Source organism: Ursus americanus, chromosome 34 (assembly GCF_024610735.1).
Source record: "Ursus americanus isolate L20-20 chromosome 34, mUrsAme1.1.p, whole genome shotgun sequence".
In the NCBI taxonomy this organism is placed as follows: domain Eukaryota; kingdom Metazoa; phylum Chordata; class Mammalia; order Carnivora; family Ursidae; genus Ursus; species Ursus americanus.
The window spans coordinates 7,897,748-7,918,830 of record NC_142160.1 but is presented as its reverse complement, the minus strand read 5'-3'; the positions used below and the strand labels follow the sequence as shown (position 1 = coordinate 7,918,830).

General features: G+C 47.0%; 1 protein-coding gene and 1 long non-coding RNA gene across 3 annotated transcripts in view; one reads left to right on the top strand and one right to left on the bottom strand.

Moving 5' to 3' along the window:
- Positions 1-21,083, bottom strand: part of LOC123776443 (uncharacterized) — a 258,350-nt gene that overhangs the window by 208,877 nt on the left and 28,390 nt on the right. The gene's annotated exons all lie outside the window — the stretch shown is intronic.
- KCNV2 (potassium voltage-gated channel modifier subfamily V member 2) lies at positions 4,172-16,323 on the top strand. Of its 2 annotated transcripts, none has more exons than XM_045772597.2 (2): positions 4,172-5,693; positions 15,476-16,323. In XM_045772597.2, exons 1-2 carry the CDS (start codon positions 4,296-4,298, stop codon positions 15,755-15,757), a joined length of 1,680 nt encoding a protein of 559 aa, XP_045628553.2. In that variant the 5' UTR covers positions 4,172-4,295; the 3' UTR covers positions 15,758-16,323. The 2 variants fall into 2 exon arrangements, with proteins under 2 accessions (XP_045628553.2, XP_087714927.1); XM_087858801.1 differs by having other exon boundaries at positions 4,172-5,885.

Genomic DNA, 21,083 nt, shown 5'->3' with positions numbered 1-21,083 from the left:
ACGATTACAAGTGCGATTTTTTAAATCAAAAATGCATATGTGAAAATGTTAAATGAAAAAAGGATACATAATTTATGCCCAATATGAGCATGACCATGGTAAATATGTGTGTGTGTGTGTGTGTGTGTGTGTGTGTGTGTAATCGAATGGAAAGACGCAAGTTAAAATATTAACACTGAGCGTCTCTGGATGGTCAGATTATAGGTGGATTTTATGCATATGCCAATTTCTAACCTGCTAGTTAGTTTGGAGCAAAACCCAGCTCCACCGTTTACTTTGTGTGCAATCGTGGGCGAGTCATTTCACTCCGCTGTGTCCCAGTCTCTGCATCTGTGAACGAGGAACAGCACCTATGTGAGAGGTTGTCGTAAGCATCAACATGGTGCAGTATCTGGGCGTGCTATTATTGGTGTATTGGTATTAGTGTTCTACTCTACTTTTTAAATTCTTCCATAATGCACTTATAGGACTTCCGTAACGGGAAACTTTTTAAGTCTCTCTGCATTAAAAGAAGTGCCTCACGTTCTAAGTTAGTGATGTGTCACCTTAAATGAAAACACTGACAAGGAGCAGCTAACCCATCTTGACAAAACACAGAGAAATGTCAGAGAAGGATCGCTCAAAGAGGAGGAGGATGTCTGAGCTGACTTTCGAAGGATAAAGATCGCAGAAGGCAGGAGGGAATTCAAGACAAATGAATCATCAAGGAAAGACTTGGAATCTTAGTCATTTCAAGGCAGAAGCCACTTGAAGATCATGCAGGTTTCCCTTTGCCCTACAAATTCTTCAAGGTGTTCCCATTCTACTTTTGGCCAGTTCTTTTTACTAGAAAGGGTTTCCACGTACGGATACTCATCTACCATTGTCCTCGCAAAGGAAAAAATCCAAGAACAAAATCCAAGCAACATGCCCACCCCGACAGATGCATTCGGGTGTAAGAGACAATTAAGCGCGGTCCATCCAGGCAATGAGCCCCAACTGATCCACGGTTCTGATGCCTGTGCTTAGCTTTGAGACGCCTTCCAGACATCGCTAACTCTCCTGGTCTTCGGTACAAAAGCTGCGACAGCACTGAAAGCTTAGGTAAGCAGCAGCATATGACTGCAATGGAAAGAGAGGCAATGAGAAATATGAAAAGAACGATACTCTTTTAAAACAGTGTCATCGCTTCGACATAGTAAAGGTACTTGTCAATAGTACTTGGCACCACAGAAAGAAGAGATGAAACTGGAGAAGTCAGTGGGTGGCTGGAGAAGCAACATCAACACTGTATGCCAAGAGCAGGACAGGAGAAGTGGGACAGTCAGGAACGTAAAGGCTAGGCCTGATTAGACGTTATCTTCAGCTTGGAGGTTTGAGGTCTACTGAGAGCTGAACAATGTCATCAAGGGCTGAGCCTGTCGAACCTGTGACCTGTCCCGATGACCCAGAAGCGTAATTAAAACTGACCTACGTGATAAAGACAGCACTGCTCACCAGGGGGGAAAGACAGATTATTCAGTTAATGTGTTGGGACATGTGGATAAAACCCTGGAAAACAGAGCTAAGTCCCTACTTCACTCTTTACCTCAAAATTAATTCTTGATGGATCAAATCCTTAAATGTGAGAAGTAAAACTGTAAGAAGAAAATTCTTTGAAAATTACACAGCAGTGAAGACTTTCCCAATATGCCACCACACTGAGAAGTCTTCAAATAAAAAATGTACAGGGGAAAAAAAAACCTCACTGAAGGTAAGTCAGACGTGAAACTTGCAATCCATACCCCAGGCAAAGGGTCTAGTCTCAAAATATAGATCGCTCTCCTACAAATCGATAAGAGAAATACGAACCTATCGATGAAAAGCAGAAAAAAGAAATACAACTAATGACAGGAGGAGATGCTGAGCTGCATTCACAATGAGAGAAATGCAAATAAAAATTATCGCACATGTCATTTGTCACCTATCACATGGGCAGAGCTGCAGAAGCGTGATGGTGAGTTACGTATTAGTAAAATTTTTATGAGGGAAATTGGCATCATTGATCAAAATTGCAAACATGCAGTCTTTGACCTGCAATTCCACCTCTAATAATTTATCCTTTATATGCCTTTTTTAAAACTTTTTAAAAAAGATTTTATTTACTTGAGAGAGAGAGAGCAGGAGGAGAGGGAGAAGCAGACTCCCTGTGGAGCAGGGAGCCCGATGTGGGGCTTGATCCCAGGACCCGGGATCATGACTTGAGCCGAAGGCAGACACTTAACCAGCTGAGCCACCCAAGCGCCTCCAAAAGCTTTTTATTCTGAAGAAATTCAAACACCTATGAAAGCAGAATAGCCTAATGAACCTCTGTGCCCCCATCACTCAGTGTCGACAGTTACTAACTCATGGCTTGTCTTAATGGATCTTACTCCCATGCTACGGCCACTCCCTTTCTCTCTCCCCCATATTCTCTTGAAGCAAAGCTCAGGCATCGTATCATCCCATCCATAAATACTTCTATTATGTGTTATGTGTCTCTAAAGGAGACACAGCCTTTAACATTACAAGACCATTATCACAACTAAGAGTATCCATAAGAGTTCCTAAATACCAACGAATTTCCAACTCTTGAAAATGTTTTAGGCTTTTTGTTTGAATCAGGTTTCCAAATGAGGCCCACACATTCCTATCAGACAGAACATCTGAAGTAACAGCAATCATTCACGCATGTGTAAGATGGTATCGTTTTCAAACTCTTCCCAAGGTATCTGTCCAATTTGCTCTGTCCTATCTGGTCAGGTTTCTCAGTGGTCCTTCCTCCATCTTGAACATGTGTGAAGTAACGTATACACAAAGTCATTCCTTTCACCGTTGTTTACAAGAGTCAAGATATAAAACAACCTGAATGTTTATCCCTGTCAGGCTACTTTCAAAGTCAGGTGGATATTTATGTTCAGGTATGAAAACAGCTCTAAGGCACACGGTTAATTGGAAAAAGCAATGTGTACAGTATACTACGATTTGTGTTAATAACAGAGAGCTAGTCAGATGACAGATGGAGACAGGTTTTTGCTTGTATATGTTTAGGATATTTCTGGAAGAACAACCAAAAAGTATTCTGGAATAACAACAGTGGTTGCCTCCTCAGAGGCACATCTGATAACTGCAACTTCGGTTTGGGAGAGCGAGAAACTCTCTTCTCTAAGGCAACTTTGCACCTTTTGAATTGTTTGCCATCCACACTTACTGGCTCTTCAAAATAAACTGAATTTAAAAACATATCTCTGCTCAGAAAAAAATCCCTTCGTCTTCTCTGCTACCCTGTATTTTTTACTCACTCTTTTGCTGTGTTTACCTAACTCCATCACCCACAAAACTGCGAGCAACTGTGTCCCCAAAGATTTCCCATCCCCAGCATCTAGCACGTTGCTTTCCACATGGAAAGAGACTTAAAAAAAAAATTGTTTTAAATGTTGTCCCGAAGAATGATGAAGACTTTTTCCCTGAAATAAAGTCTGGCCACCTTTACATGTGGCCCTAAAAGAGCAGCTAAGCAGGACCGCAAGAACATGTACCCGCTAGTTCTGGGATCTATCTGGAAATGCGCTCTCATCCTTCCAAAGAGGGAAGGAAAAGAGAGGCAGAGAAACAGAGACAAAGGGGGATCGAAGCTGGGTCTGAGAAGATCAGACTGGACTAAAGCAGGGCTCTTAAGCAGAATCCATTTGGGAAGAAACCATCATGTGAAAGAACGGGAAGGGGATCGCTTGAAGTCTTAGGTGATCCGAGCAAGGGCTACGCTAAGAAGAAAACAGGCTTATGGTGAAGTCCGCTTTAAGCATTCTGCTGCCCTTCCTGTCCTTGTTCCTGCAGAGGCTGCAACTTCAATAGTGAGGCCATGACACAGGCATCCGGATTCTAGAGCTAATTCGCTGGATTTCACACCAGCACCAGCATCCTGAGCACTTCCTAAGGACAGGCCTAAGGGTTGGCGACATTTTTATTAGCAATAAGCCCTGCCACCTTCTGATTATCTACAGATTTAAGACCACATAACCAACCCCGACGTCAGTGCAGGCAGAGGGGGAGGAAACCAGCTAAGAGGCTCTAAATCCCTCCTAACACTTGCCGCTTCCGTATCAGCAAGATTAGAGCAGTCAACAGCCATCTGCGCACGTTCAGACTCCAGGGGCCAGACTGGGACCGTCCCTCGTCCCGGGCAGGCTGCTCCAAGTCAGTGCAGGGTACAGGCGCCGTCCTCCCGGTGGCAGTGACCAGCCCAAAAAGCCCACGACAGCCAGGAAGGCAAAGCAAGGGGCTCGCCCCCTGCAGCCATGCTGAAACAGAGCGAGAGGAGGCGGTCCTGGGGCTACAGGCCCTGGAACACTACGGAGGGTGAGGAGGCGTCCCAGGCCGGGGGCGGCCCGCACCGCAGGAGCGTCTGCTCCCTGGGGGCCCGCTCCGGCTCCCAGGCCAGCATCCCGCCCTGGACCGAGGGCAACTACAACTACTACATCGAGGAGGACGAGGATGGGGAGGAGGAGGACGACCTGAAGGACGACCCGGGCGAGGACGATCGGCAGCCAGAGGCCGCGGCCGCCCAGCCGGACGGCCGCACCGACCTTCCCGCTGTGTCGTCCACGCTGAACGTGAACGTGGGCGGCCAGAGCTACCGCCTGGACTACTGCCAGCTAGCCTGTTACCCCAAGACGCGCCTGGGCCGCCTGGCCACGTCCACCAGCCGCAGCCGCCAGCTGGGCCTGTGCGACGACTACGAGGAACAGACGGACGAGTACTTCTTCGACCGCGACCCGGCCGTCTTCCAGCTGGTCTACAACTTCTACGCGTCCGGGGTGCTGCTGGTGCTGGACGAGCTGTGCCCGCGCTGCTTCCTGGAGGAGCTGGGCTACTGGGGCGTGCGGCTCAAGTACACGCCGCGCTGCTGCCGCATCTGCTTCGAGGAGCGGCGCGACGAGCTCAGCGAGCAGCTCAAGATCCAGCGCGAGCTGCGCGCGCAGGCGCAGGCCGAGGAGGCCGAGGAGCTCTTCCGCGACATGCGCTTCTACGGGCCGCAGCGCCGCCGCCTCTGGAACCTGCTGGAGAAGCCCTTCTCGTCCGTGGCCGCCAAGGCCATCGGGGTGGCCTCTAGCCTCTTCGTGCTCATCTCCGTCGTGGCGCTGGCGCTCAACACGGTGGAGGAGATGCAGCAGCAGGTGGAGCAGGGCGCGGGCGGCGGCGACCCACGGCCCATCCTGGAGCACGTGGAGATGCTGTGCATGGCCTTCTTCACGCTCGAGTTCCTGCTGCGCCTCGCCTCCACGCCCGACCTGCGGCGCTTCGCGCGCAGCGCGCTCAACGTGGTCGACCTGGTGGCCATCCTGCCGCTCTACCTGCAGCTGCTGCTCGAGTGCTTCACGGGCGAGGACCAGGGGCACGGCCAGGGCTCGCCGCGGGAGCACGACATAGAGACGGTGGGCCGCGTGGGCAAGGTGGGCCAGGTGCTGCGTATCATGCGCCTCATGCGCGTCCTGCGCATCCTCAAGCTGGCGCGCCACTCCACCGGCCTGCGCGCCTTCGGCTTCACGCTGCGCCAGTGCTACCAGCAGGTGGGCTGCCTGCTGCTCTTCATCACCATGGGCATCTTCACCTTCTCGGCAGCCGTCTACTCTGTGGAGCACGACATGCCCGACACCAACTTCACCAGCATCCCCCACGCCTGGTGGTGGGCCGCGGTGAGTACCCAGGCTCCGGCTTCCCCGCCCCCCAACCCAGCCTGGAAGAAGCCAGTCCTCCCGTTCCTGGGTTATCCGCCGCCTGCCTTGCTTTGTTCCCGGACCTTCTCCCCACCTTGCTTAGGGGCCACTGCTCTCTCCAGGCCTTTGTTGCATCCAGCGAACAAAAACGAGTTGGAAAGACAAAGTCCAGTAAGTAACTGGAATTTCCAAATGTAGATTTAGTCTCAAATTCCTGGGCAGTCTGCTTGTAAGGAGGATTCCTTGTTTCTGCATGTGGGAAAAGCCATCAGCCTCATTCTTACTCACCACTTATCGAACACCTGTTGTCCTAAATGGTTTGTAAAGTTTAACTTGGTTCAGTATCATAACCCTGTGAAATGGTTAGGATTTTTTTTTTTTTTTTTTTGAAGAGGACGCATTGGAAGTGGCTTCCAATTTGCAGGAAACCCTACATTTATGCGGTGAAAAAGTGAGACTCGGCAGACCAGTGTCCCCCCTAACTGAAATCCCACTGCTTCTAGCCAATCCTGAGTGTGGAAAGAAGCATCTACAACTGAAACTTGCCCCAGTGTCACTGAACCTCCTTTAGGACGTGGTATTCTTGCCCCATTCTACAGCCGGAGGAATGGAGGTACAGAGGGTTTGAGTGTAGACACCCAGCTAAAGGTAACGGAGCTAGGACCCAACCTAAGACCATACAAGACACAATCCATGCCCTTCCCACACCCAGCACTGCGTCTTTCAAGCTTCATTTCTGGGGCATGCCTTGCCTATTTTGCAGTCTTTTGGTCATTTTTGTTTTCTTTGGTATTTGCCTCTTTGTAGAAATTTATGTCATTTACTCAAATATCTGTATTTCTGGTATGTCAGGCTAAATCCCTGGCAAATCCCTGAATCACCGGACATGCTGCTTGATAAGTTGACATTTGTACATAGAGGGAAGAAGTGGGTGTGTGATTTTCTCCATTTTTAGAAGTAGACGGTTTATAATGCCGTTAAAAACATTAAGCAAATATAACCAGTTTTTCCTATGTAAGGAACTAGGTATTTTCAACATTAATGCTGGGTGTGTTAGAACCCAGAGTCTGGTATGAATTTCCGAGATGAACCAACCCAGGGCTACTAACAGTGTAGTTCAGTGAGATGGAAGGTTTAAATTTAGATTCTAGTCCCAGATCTGCTAATAACTAGGACCCTAAATAATTGTGAAATCTCACTCCCTTACTGCCTGTCCTCAGTTTTCTTGTCTCTAAAAAGGGGTGCCTACTGAGCTCTATAATTCACTTAGTCTTCTGTCACTGAAAAGCAGAGCACTCACATGTCAAATGGGATTTGTGAGCTCTCTTCCGTGATGGGATCACGTTAGGCTCGTCCCGGTGAGCTAGCCCAGTGCTGCACCTCTGACCGTATTCCAGGTGACAAAAGGTCATCCCCATAGTAGATAAACCATGTGTACAGATGGAGCTGATACAGGATGCTTTGTCCCCAGCAAATGACATGTACGTTGGAGGTGAGTAAAGCCGGAAGGGAAAAGAGCAAATCTTCAAGCTGGTGATAAACTACCGAGTTTGCGGGTCAAGTTCCCATTTATCGAAGTATTTCAGAAGACTGGCACGTATGTAGGTGGCGCCTAGGGGACATTTTGATACTATACTTTCAACCCATGAAACTCTTCAAAATTTTGTCTATTAATACAAAAATTGGTATGAATTCTGTTGCTACTAATGATTTTTTTAAAAAAAATTTCCTGAAGTGAATGCCTATTGATTCCATTTAATTTCTTGATCTGCTTACTGTACAATGACACTTAAAACTTTCAAATTACCCCCATTTTATGTTAACTAAAATTGTTTTAGTCAAAATAAGTTTTTCCCATAAGTTTTACAATAAAAATTGAATCCCTATTCAATTTTTATCAATAATAAATTTTAGTAATTATTGCTTTTGCCAATGAGGGGTTTTCTTTAGTGGCCATTATCTTTATCAGGCACTATTTTCACAGGCCAGAATTTGCACATTTCAGCTTTACCGTTGACCAACTTTAACCTTCACCCATGGCCTTAGTCCATCTTACTGAGAATTTTATACACTAGTGAAAGTCATTACAAATTAGATACTTCTAAACTAATCTACGAAAACAATAGGAGCAGTTCCCCCTTGAACACTGAAACTCTGCTCTATGCCCCAGGACAACATAGATTAAGCAGATTCTTTTCCATACTTATGATGGCATTCCACATTGTGTACCAAGGGTCTATATTCTCAGCAGAGAGAAAAGAACGCGGTCAAAATGATGCAGACAGAATGTCTTGTTTCCTTATGTAGACGCCAAAAACAAGATGCAAAACATGCAGACGAATTCTTCCTGAGAATCACAAAATCCAGCTTACTCACTCACTGAGCTGGGATTGCCAAGTGCTCATCTAAACACCAGGGATACTGGGTGATTGAACAAAAACCCCCAAAAGATGAATTTCTTTCCCTCATGGACTGTACATTCTAATGGAGAAAGAGAATATATAATTTCAGATACTGGTGCATCTTGTGTGAGCTAAGAGGACAGAGAGAGCTGGCTGTAGAATCTGTCGTTGATAGGATGGCCAGAGAAGCCCTCCTGGAGAAAAAGGACATTGAGCTGAAATTTGAAGGGTGAGAAGAAACCCATCTATATAGACATAACTGAACAGAAATGAGAAGAAGTGGAATCCCGAAACTAACTCAGGTGTGGTTATCTTCAAGGCTTTTATTGATCACCCATCTCGTGATTTGAAATTTTTTGAGCACACACCCATGATAAATGTGTGTTCAGCTCTTCGTAAATTATGTTACTTATCACTATAATAATGATGCATCACAAACTGCCACAAAACTTAATCACCTAAATTGTCAAGCATTGATTGAGCTTATGAGTTTGCGAGTCCACAGTTCAGGCTGGTTTCAACCAGAATGTTCTTCTCATTTGGGCTGGTGCCAGTCACTCCGATGTCTAATGATCGGCTGGCTGACAGCTGGGATGAAAGAGGGGACTAGAACACATCTCCTTCACCCTCCAGCAGTCAAGTACCCGTGGCCCTGGCAATGGGCAAGAGAGGGAATGCAATCTCAATCATGTGAGCACTGCGTAAGTTTCTAGTCATGTCATTTGCTCAACCCATTGGCCAAGGCAAGTCACAAGGCCAAAATCAGAGTCAAAGAGCAGACCAGATGAGCCCACCCAGTGTAGGAAAGCACTGAAAAGTTTTATGGCAAAGAGCTTGGATGCAGGAAGATATAAAGAATTGTCCACTGACAAGACATTTTTCCAGAGGAGACGTACACATGGCCAACATACACGTGAAAAAATGCTCAACATCATTCATCATCAGGAAAATGCAAATCAAAACTGCAATGAGAGATCCCCTCCCACCTGTCAGAATGGCTAGAAAAAGACAAGAAATAACAAGAATCGGCAAGGATGTAGAGAAAAAGGAGCCCTCATGCACTGTTGGTGGGAATGTAAATTGGTGCAGGCACTGTGGAAAACAGTATAGAGGTTCCTAAAAAAAAAATTATAATTAAAAAATAAAAATACCGTACAATTTAGGAAATCCACTACTGGGTATTTACCCAAAGAACATGAACAGAGTAATTTGAAAAGATATATGGACCCCTATGTTATCTGCAGCATTATTTACAATAGCCAAATTATGGAAGCAGCCCAAGGGTCCACTGATAGATGAATGGATAAAGATGTGGTATGTGTGTATGCGTGTGTGTGCGCGCACACACACACCCACACGGAATATTACTTAGCCATAAAAAAGAATGAGATCTTGCCATTTCCAACAACATGGATGGACCTAGAGAGTATTATGCTAAGTGAAATGAATCAGAGAAAGACAAATGCCACATGATTTCACTTATATGTGGAACCCTAAAAAATAAAATGAATAAAATAAGCAGAAACATATCCATAAATACAGTGAACAACTTAGAGGTTGCCAGAGGGAAGGGTGGCGGGGGGATGGGTAAATAGGTGAAGGGTGGTGCGAGGTACAGGCTACCAGTTATGGAATTTTAAATGACAGGGATGAAAGGTACAGCATAGGGAATATAGTCAATGGTGTAATCGGGTTGTATGGTGTGACAGATGGTAGCATAACATAATGTGTAGACTCACTGAATCACCATGTTGTTCACCTGAAATTAAGGTAACATTGTATGTCAACTATGTTTCCATTAAAAAAAATTAGGTAATACAGTCATTCTGCTGTAGTAAGCTATTACTGCTCAAATATATGTACACGTCAGAAAACACATACTCACTGATAGTGTTTTCCTGACTTCAGTGCTGTCTGCCTTGTACATTCAACCTCATTAGAGACAGATTCTCTAAGCCATCCGTCCATGTGCTGCTCGTACTTTTAGACAACCCCAAACGCAGACTTACTTTTCATCATCTTCCCTCTCTCTATGCCAAGGATCCTACAACCTTCCTCTGTAATTCAGCTCAAGGTTTTAAGAGGCATACAGTCATTTTCATTACTGTGAATACTTCAGCAGCTGCAGAACAAATCCCTCGTGGACATTCACGTCTGCAAATGCTCCCGCATTAGGATGTGAGAGAGCCCCGTCCTCCTCGTCCGTCAAACGGAGATTATTGTAAGCGCTAGTGTAATAGGGAACATATGTAAGCTGCTAGCCTGTAGTACCTCCGCCATAAATAGAAGCTACCATAGCTGTCTAGTTGATAGTCTGTATCACGTGGAAGCCATAACCTTTGCTTCCAGATGCATGGGGGGGGGGAATAAAACAGAAGTGATTCCTTCTCTGCTGGAAAAAGAGAGGCTGTAAGACATGCGAACGGGTCAGCTGTTCTCTCCTGGGAGAGCCTCTGCGTGTCCAGGAAAACAGGCGCGCCCCCGGAGCCGCTCCAGCCATGATGGGCCCCTCCCAGCCGCCTGCGCGTGGGAAATGCATGGCCCAGCTTGGCAAGAGCAGTCAGCTCTGTGAGGACGCTGTCATCCCTGGCCTCCAGCGTGGCTCTGTGTGAAAGCAGAAAAGGGCGACTGGACTGTTCAACGGGCCATTTCCTCCTGAGCTTCAAGAGTAAGTGAAAACTATAGAAACCAAACTATAGAAACCAGGAAACTGTCATGAACTCATTCCTCCAAAAACTAACAAAAACTCCTCAAAAAGAAACTTTCTAGCTGAGGGAACAGAGAATTGTGCCTATCTCTGTTTTCCCAAAGCGTGTTACCATTTCCTTGCAAATAGGTGGCACTTACAAGATCACTGAGACTTGATTCGATTTGATTTGTATGGATTGATTACTGGCTTTAAGAAGACCCCTTTGGAAGGTGCATCAGCCAACTCAGGACAACAGGGGGGAAAAAACGTGGCTATTTTAAACAGATGGAATTTGATGCAGGGTTATAGATACACAAGGGTTAGAAGGTTGGAAGAGCAGCGAGGGGAAACAGAGAACCCAGAGATGGTTACTGCATGGAAGAGCTGTCAACCCTAGAACTGGGGGAACAAATACAAAGTGGAACCCACGAGAACAGAGAAGGAGCCGCTGAGGGGCTGTCGTGGGGACTCCTAGGATGACACCATGAGGTTAGTGTCCTATGTGCCAAAAGATGCTTGAGCCATGGCTATGTGCTTATTGGAGGACGGCGACAGACACCAAAAGCAGGAATAGAGACCCTTAGTTCCTCACCCACCTCCAGCGTCCCAACACTATCTCATTTGCAGAACACAACCAGAAGCCAGCACGCAAGGGGGTCTGGGAAGTGTAGTTTGCAGACTCCCAGCTGCAGGACTCCACGGAAGAGTACAGAGGGTGTCTCGCTTGGGACTGAGAGACAAGGGGTAAATGTCTGGCACAGATGGCAGTAAAGGGAGGCGGCATCCTCTCAGATCCGTCAGAAATAGCAAGGAGACCATAAACAGGGCAAAGGCTCTTAGGCCCTTTTAGGACTTTTGCAACTGTGGACTCCTCACTCTGGCGTGGTCCCCTTTTAGGTCTTTAAATTGTGATCCTCCTGTGGGCCAGTAGGCCTGGTGGGACATGATGGCAGAAGGACGGGAGTCGTAGAGGATAGGGAAAAGTACCAAGCACACCGTGAAGGCGGAAGACGTCATCATTATCCCGTACCTTCCTATGGCTGGAGGAATAGATTTGCCTCAGCTTTTGCACGTCTCCTCCTATTGCACAATTTATATACACAGCACGACTTCAACATATGAAAAAGGCTGGTTGGTCCTCTTTAAGATCCTCTCCTCACCCGTGACCTCATTCTAACAGTGCTTCCACCCCTCAAAACATTCTTCGAATTCCACTGAGGAATTATCTTTGGAGACTGTGATATGTCCATTTACTTCTTTGTAATGGTGCCACATCTTCACCTTTTGGAGGGTGGATTTGATATTTTAAAATACAGTCCATACCCTTGAGTTTAAGACTGACATCTAGAGTTAACCCTTGAGGTGGCTAAGACTGCTTGTTTCAAGGTCATGCCACTGAAGCCTCTGTGCAGATTCTAAACCAAAGAGGAATTCCTCAAATATTTGTCACAGCAGCACGGATCGGCTACATATAGCCTTTGAAGCAAAATCCTTTAAAGGACAACATGCACTGAGGTGTGTAATCATTTTAGCCAGAAACCGCTAGTGTTCACCACCTCAGATTGTTTGGGGTCACTAGAAGGGGTGTTCATTATTTTGAAAAATCAGTTGTGTTCCCTGGGATCCTATTTCCTACATGCATCGATTACCGAGTGCCAAGATTTCATCTATGTCTCATTCATTATGAAGAAAACAAACATTCCTCGTTGAAGGAGAAATTCCTTCTGAAGTATCAGAGGAAAACTGGATGCTTGTCCTCCTTGTGATGGTTAGGAGGCCAAGATTTGCTGATTAATGGGTGAGCTCCTGGGGGAAGGTCACATTCTGGTTCTTGGGACCCAAAGGCTATGGAAAATATGTAAGCCTTCCACGGAATGGTACGTTTCCAGTTAACGGAGTGGCTCAGCCAGCCAGTGTTTCCAGATATTAAGACGGATTGCAGGAATTCTGGTCACATTTCCAGACCCAACCCCTCCTCATGTGAGAACTCACTCTGTGAGGTCACATGCATCAATCTAAGGTTTTCCATTTTTAATGTTCATGAAGGGAGAAATGGGTTTGGTCTGTGGAAAGTGGAGAAAAGTCCTCCAAAGCCAAGGAGCTCTGCATTCCTCTTGGAGCCAAGGAGCAAGAACCACGTCACTGGTTGAGTCAAACTGTCCACAGAACAGACAATGCAAAGATTAGCTGTGCTTTTTGAGCAAATTCTTCAGGACCAGTCACACAGAGCCTCCTAGCAAAGAGATCTTTCCTCTAAAAATAAAGATCCAAGACATACAAAAATATTTAGACTATTATGAGCATTAAATATTTAATCTCCCTTAAGCCAACAACTCTCTTTGCTTTTGACTCTTCACTCAAAGTTCAGCCAAAATAAATAAATAAATAAAAATGAAGTGGAGGTTGGGAGTGAAGTAAAGCCAGTGTGGGGATTGATCTGAAGTTTACGATAGGCACTTTGTCTCAATTATCTTCCTCTGCGTCCTCCTAGCCCCCTGCCCTCCCATCTTGCAGGCTGGTTTAGCTCAGAGCCTCTGCTTTGGCCTTTCGTGGATGTTTGCTGTCCTTAACTGCCCCTTCCTATCACTCATCTCTGTTCCCGGACTCCCTGTAGGCTTCCTCCAGGGCAAGTAGACCGAGTGACTCAACACTCACAGAGGTAGGAGTGCTGTGCTTCGTGACCTATGAAAGCCATGATTCAGTTCATGTACCCGGACAGAGACCTCACTCAGGTTCTTTTCCTTCGGGTACAGCCAGTGACAAGACACACGCACAAACATACTTTGAGATTAACCCACAATCTCACTGTACCACTGCCTCTCATCACATCCTTTGGGGCGAAAATCTGGAGCCAGAGGGACCCCCTGTGCCGTTTCCCTCCTGTTCAGCAGGGTCGAAGCAGGAGCCCGTTTCCACAGCCCATTGGTCTCATAAGCATGAGAACTAACATTATCACTCACACACCACACCAGACACTCCTTATTCCCTTAACACCCCTACGGGGTAGGTACGGCTATTGTCCCCGTATTTCACAAGTAGAAACAGAGCCCGAGAGAACGGAGGGGACTTGCCCAAGTCACACAGCTGGGAGATGGACTCAGAGCCATGTAGCCTCAAGCCATCTCGGTTTCCTTAAGCTGGTCTCCACCATCCTGCCTCTCTGAGGTGCTTGCTCGTGTTTTCCACCATGGGAAGGGGCAGCCCGCCCTCAGCAGGTCCCTCCCCGGAGATGGAACAGTGAGAGGTGGTACGTCCCCCACCCCGAAGAGGAGGTCAGGCTTCCACTCTTTTATGGTCTGGAAGGAGCTGTGGTTCTCATCAGAGACACCAAATCAGCCCAGGTGGCCTGCTTCTCTATGCCATCCTAACTAAGCAATCGCACTTACCCTAAGTTCTAACTAACCCTTACATCAAAACAAAAATGTTTACATTTCTGAGCTAAACACCATCTTCGTATGGGTCAACAGGCTGTGCCTTTTACTACCATCTGCCAGAAAATCATGGCAAAACCACAAATCAGTGAAGCAAACAGTGCCCCCTGGAGTTGTGCAAAGCACAGGGGTTTTTTGTTTTTTTGTTTTTTTTCAACTAAGCAACAGCCTGCCTATGAGCCTTCTAGTAATTTAGCCAATAGTCTGGGAACCAACGGGAGGCTCAGTACATGAGGCTTAAAAAAAAAAAAAAAATAGGCCCCAAGAGATTTTCCCAGGTTTTCTGTCTCCACTGACTGATAACTAGTCCCATGGGTATCTGCATTTTAAAGCAGAAGCTTGTTAACCTAAATAAATCTCCAATTAGTGGAATTTAAAGCAGTGTGCAAGAGTGATGGGAGGAATTTCATGCAGGATGAACCTATTTTTGGTCTGTGATGTCTTACAGAAAAGTCCCTTTGCAAAATAATGAGTGTGTGTTTCTCCAGACATTTGCAATTACAGCGTCTCATATACAGTCTCTCATCTGAACGACATAAGAACTGAGAAGTATTATAATTGTCTCCATTTTAAAGATGAGAGAAGCACTACAGATGAGGCTGTCTAATGCCTTTCGTGGGCCTGATACTGGGTTAAGTGCTTTATATTCATTTCCTTATTTAGTCTTCAGGAGAAGATGACGTGTTGGGTAGTATCCTCCTATTTCAGATGAAGGAACCAAGGTTTGGCGACTGAATGTTTTGCTCACGGGTATTCAGCGGGGAAGGGTCAGAGTTGGGACTTGGACTCACGTATGACTGCTTCTAAGCCCGAGCTCTTCCCGGTATGCCTATTTTGTGAGTAAAACCAGGGCCCCTGGTCCTAAAGCTGGCCCCTCTGAGGGGAGGCAGAGACTAACATTTATTGAAGCCATGCTACCCCAGGAAATCTACTCCTGGTACCTTCTGTGCTCTCTGCAACCCCCTAAAGCAGCTATGATCTCCCCTGTATTGTGTAGAAGAAAATATATAATAGTCAGAATTTAAGCCCAAGACTTCCAGTTCCACGGCTGTGTTCTTTCCATGACGCAGATCCTGCAGGCGAACCTTCTGGTCCCTCCTAAAGCTGGCTCTGTGGGAGCTGTTACCTGACCTACATGTACCTTCAGGAAGACAGAGGACACTGTCCCACCTGGTTCTCTCCTTGTCTTCTCCTCCATCCCATTGCTAACAATTCCATCCCGCTTCCTTTCCTGTACAGGTGAGCCTCTCCACTGTGGGCTACGGAGACATGTACCCAGAGACCATCCTGGGCAGGCTTTTTGCCTTCCTCTGCATTGCTTTTGGAATTATCCTCAACGGGATGCCAATTTCCATCCTCTACAACAAGTTCTCTGACTACTACAGCAAGCTCAAAGCTTACGAGTATACTGCCATGAGAAGGGAAAGGGGAAAGGTAGAGTTCCTGCAAAGAGCCAGAAAGAAGATGGCGGAGTGTTTGGCTAGAAGCCACCTACAGCCCCCACCAAGGCAAGAGAGTTGATGTTTTGAAGGACACGTGGCTGACAGACCCCGTGAACCTCAAGGTTTCAATGCTCCTGTGTATTATCAGAATTGACAGTACAAGGACACAGGAGGTAGTCGTACACAAGGGCATCCAGTTCAGAGTTCTATGCCTGGAAATGTCCATTTTGGCCCCAACTGGGACTGCCTCATTTGTTCTTTCACTGTGTCGTGAGAGTCTGACCTCCCCAGTGACACTGGTACTGAAAACTCCCTGAGAGGAGCAACATCTTAGATTTCTAGTACAGCTTCTCATGGCTTCTCAATAAGCATTTTTAGACTTGAGTTGACATGAGAAGAGTTTCCTTGAAGAAAAGAAATCCCTAATTTTCCAGAGAGAAAGAGAGAATGTTGCAGCATGAGCTTTAGAGTTAGACCAACTTTAGTCAGAAGCCCAGACCTACCGGATGTAGCATTTAGGGAATTTGCTTTCACTGTCTGTGCCTCAGTTTCTTCCATTGTGAAAAGTAGGTAGTAAGACCTACCTTGTAAGATCAGCATGGGGACTGGAGACAGTAAATGCTCAATAAATGGTAGCTGTTAAAATTGTGTGAGTGGTTGTTTGTCTAAGACACTCTCCAAACAGGTGGTTCTCAGCCCAGGGGTATTTGGCACCCCCAGGCCCCCTTGCTCCCGGACATTTGGCAATATCTAGACATGTGTTTGACCGTCACCCCTGCGAGGGAGGATGGGAGTGGCTACTGGCATTTCACAGGTGAGGCTTGGGATGCCGTTCTGTATGCACCAGACAGCCCCGCGACAAAGGATTATCTGAGCCCAAAGTCAACAGAGCCAAAGCTGAGAAAGCCTCATCTAGACGGCGCACAGGAGGCCCCAGACCGGTCCTGTGAAACAGCCCAAGTGCGCTAATCACCCTCTCTCGAGAGGCACCCTGACATGTCCTCCCCTCTCAGGCCTCCTCCCCCTCACCTTTCCACAAAAAGAACATAAATTTTTTAAAAACCCTGCCTTCTGGACAGCTGTTCTGGACCGAGCGCTGAAGGAAGGGAATTCAGTCAATGTGGCCCTGCCCCCTCTCCTCCTGATTCCTTCCTCCCTCCAGAGGACTGCTGGAAATCGAATTCCTGGAAATTAAGGCCTTGTTTGAACTGAGCAGAGATCACTCCAGGAGCTAGGGCTTTTGCCATGCTGACCATCAAATTTATCTCAGGGCACCAATGGATGTCTATGTGTACAATAATTGTTTCGTGCGTTCTTACGGTGACAGGCACTGTGGGTTTTAGTTCATAATATGTAACTTCATTTAATCCTTAACACATCCCTGAATAAGGTATTACATTTCAGTTTTGTTTAGGAAGACACAGAAGCTCAGAGAAGGTAAGTAACCCTGCCAGCTGGCACCGTCAGTAAACGGTGGGATTGGGTTTCAAGCCCAGGCCTATCTGATTGCTCAGAGTCTAAACTTGTGGTTCTCGAACTGGGTCAGCATCACCTGGAGGGTTTGTTAGACAGAATGCTGAGCTCCCCACCCCCCACCCCAGAGTGTCTGATTCATAGGTCTGGGGTGGAACGTGGCGATTTATTTGCATCTCTACCAGGTACCGGGTGATGCTGACATTTCTGGGCCTGGGACATGTTTTGAGAGCCATGAGTCTAAATCATTCCATGAAGAGCTAGGAATATGAAACTAGGACGCAGTCTCAAAGCCAGACGTAAGTCTCCCCTATTCCCAAGCGTCCTTAACAACATCATAAATGACCTAGCATCTGAAGGGTAGATAGAAGCCCAGTTACTGTAAGTTCGCTAGATAACACACAGGACGGCCAGGTAAATTTGCATTTCATATAAATAACGAATATTTTTTAGTAGATGTATGTCCCAAATATTGTATCATATATATACTTCTACCAAAAAATATCTATTGCTTATCTGCAATTAAAATTTAACTAGGCAGCTCATATTTTTATTATCCAGCAAACATAACTCTGTTTTTGATGTACATTTCCTCATAAGGATGGAAATTACCCCCAAGTCCTAAAACCCCACCCAAAGAGCAGGACACTCAGCCAGGAGGCACTGCTGTCCCCTCTTGCTAAATTAAAGAGGGAGGAGTCTCGAATCTGACTCCTGGCCAGAAACGACCGTGAAAGAAGAGTTCCGGCACGCGGGAGGCCTGGGACACAGCTTCTACAACCACCTGACGTGCTCGGGGCAGCAGCAGCCCCTCCAGTCCACCTCCAGCCTTCCAGCACCTTCTGAGGTCTCCAGTGGAGGGGCTTGCTGATGAAGTACACCTGCTGGGCTGTTAAGGGCACAGGGAATGGGAAGAGCCAATGTCCCCAACATTCCCTCCCGGGGCCCCGGGGGCGGAAGAGATGTCCTGATGGAAAGAGGTGAGGACTGGTTGGAGGGATAAGTGGGGGAGCGCTTGGCGAGGAAGAGGAACTGTTCCAAGTCCCTGCGAGGGGATCCAGTAAAGGGCAGCGCACCCCCCCACCCCCAACTCACTGGGCACATCTGCTCACAGCTGTGCTCTACCTTCCAAGACAGCGATAACAGCAGAAGGGCGTTAAAACCAAAAAAGACTAACATTCCAAAAGCCCCACTGTGTGCCAGGCACAGAACCAAAATTATTTCAATGAGTCCTTTATAGCCCTATCAAGGAGGTCTCAAGGTTGTCACTTCCAGAGGCTCAGCCACACTGAACCGGACATGGTCGTTGGATCTGGATTTGCACCCTGGCTCTGCCGTTCACTAGGAGGTTGACTCAGTAACGGCTGCGTATCGGCGGTTCCGTATTGGATAAGCTAATAGTTGTACGGTCACTTCATTTCTCTGGGCCTCAGTTGGGCATCATTCCAGTGGACATAGTAGTACCTTAGTCTGTGTGGTGATGACACAACAATGTATTAACAACCCTTAGCACACTGTTTTTGCACACCTATTAAGCACTAAATAAATGTAGGCTGCAGGGATCATCAGTATTTTGCTGGCTGCACAAGAAAACCGTACAAGCCCAGACAGGTTCACCTGCTATCAAGGAGAGGATTCTGCAGGTGAGCACAGTGCGTGAACCCTGTTGCCAGCCCCTTGCCCACCCAGGGCCCTGAGAAGGATCTAGATCAGTCTGTCCAACAGAACTTTCTATAATGATGGGAACGTTTTGGGCTAATACAACACAGCCGGTGTGACTGTTGAGCACTTGAAATGTGGCTCGTGTGATTCAGAAACTGAATTTTTAAATTTGGTTTGAAATTTGTTTTTTTAAAGATTTTATTTTGAAGTCATCTCTCCACCCAGTGTGGTGCTCCAACTCCCAGCACCAAGAGTCGCGTGTTCTACGGACTGAGCCACTGGATGCCCCTAATTTCATATAAACTGTAAACGCCCACACGTGGCTACACTCGGCCATATTGGGCAATGCGGCCATAGACCTTCCTTCTGCCCTCATGGGGGCATCTGCTCTGAGGTCGCAAGGGGTGTTTGGCTACTGGGAAGGGAGTGGGCCTGTGAAAAGAAGAAAACGTGACAGTTCCCTGTTCTGGCCCAGAGTTGGGATCGGTTTCCGGGACAAAAGGATAGCATTGCAAGGAGAGGCTGTCAGTCTGCCCTGTGGCCTGGAAGGGCCTCTTTTGCTGAAGAGCAGTGAAGAGAAATCTACCAAAGCATGAGAAAGAGCTCTCCAAGGACCTTGCCTATTACTTAAGTGGGTCCCAAGCTTTACCCTCAGGGATTTTCGGGCTCCCTCACTTGGGCCCAAGACCATATACCATCTCCTTCAACTTTTAACCCCAACTGGATCAAAAACAATACCCTTATTTTACCTCAGCTTCAAGGATATAAGCAGACATGGTCACAAGACACCTTAAGAATAAGGGAAAATATTAAATTATCGCCTAAAAACAACCATGTTCCCCAAGAGGCTTGGTCCAGGAAAGTACGTTTAAGTTTTGCTGAGCTTCAGATTTGCTTCTCTCAGGCTGATGCCCTGCCCCCCAAATCAAGACGAAGCTGGTTCCCACGTCTCAGTCCTCTTCTCCCTCCCTGTTCAGCTCTGATGGGACTTTACAACTCGCGAGTATTCTACCTTATGTGTCTACTTTTGTGTGCGAGGCCTTCTCCGTTTGTTCTTCTAGATTCATTATTCGCCCTTCGCCCTGCTGCAGCACCCAAGGGGTCTTACCACCCAGACGCCCTTGCCCTCTTGTGGGGTATCAGCAGATGAGAGGAGAGGACACTGTGGCCGTTACTCCCCACCCTGTGTGTGCGTGCCAGTATTCTGGGCCACAGAGGAGTTCCTACAGCCAGCCAGCAAGCGAAACAGCCCCCCCATTTCGCACTCACAGGCTTCAGGAACATCTTCCCCTCCAGTCGCCCCTTCAGGCCTACAAGCGCTAATGGCCTCTTGCTGTTGCTCGTCACGGAGTGTCTCACCATTCCTTGCTGGTCCCCTTAATCCCCAACACACCTCTGTAAGTTGAATATTAGGTCTTTGAAAAACCCTTGGAGTGTGCCAGCTATTTCCCACTGGAATCCTGATGAGTGTCTCTTGAGAAAAATATATTGAGGAAAATATATTGCTGTATTCTTCCAGTCACTACCGAAAATGTGAGGTATTTTAATCTGAGGACTCATGGGGCGCATGGGTGGCTTGGTCGTTAACCGTCTGCCTTCAGCTCAGGGCGTGATCCCAGGGTCCCGGGATCAAGCCCCGCATCGGGCTCCCTGCTCCAGTGGGAGGCCTGCTTCTTCTTCTCCCACTCTCCCTGCTTGTGTTCCCTCTCTCGCTCGCTGTCAGATAAATAAAATCTTAAAAAAAAAATCTGAGGACTCATGCCTCCCCAGCATATCACTCCAGACTGAGAGACACAGCCCTTGGATCTATAGACTAGGAGCATATCCAGCTCGCAGCTGTTTGGTAGGGCAGTGATGATTGGCATCCTTAAGTGCCAATAAATGATTCATGCTTCCTGCCAACAGCCTCCAGCTCCGCTCTCCTTAGGAGTTTTCAATGACAATCTGTGGCGCTCCCTTCCCCAGCCCCATCCCATACATACTAATGGATTTTCATGACTACGTGATGGAACACCGTGCATAAAATAAATGGGAATATATGCACCTAGAAACTGAAGTTTTGGTGCCCTCTGAAGACATCAAGACATCATCTTGGCCAGGCTCCTATCTTTATTCCAATAAGGTTTTATTAACCTTGCTTCCTAAGTGATATAACAAACCTAGAGAAGCTAAGAAAAATGCCCAGAGATGGCAAACATCTGTTTGCCATGCTGCCACCCCCTTTCTATGCCCACAGCAGACATCCTTAATCAATCACATCACTCCCTCCC

Coding starts and splice junctions, on each gene's coding strand:
- KCNV2 (XM_087858801.1), top strand. CDS start 4,296: ATGCTGAAACAGAGCGAGAGGAGGCGGTCCTGGGGCTACAGGCCCTGG. Junction 5,886..15,475: donor AGTTGGAAAGACAAAGTCCA/GTAAGTAACTGG, acceptor TTTCCTGTACAG/GTGAGCCTCTCCACTGTGGG.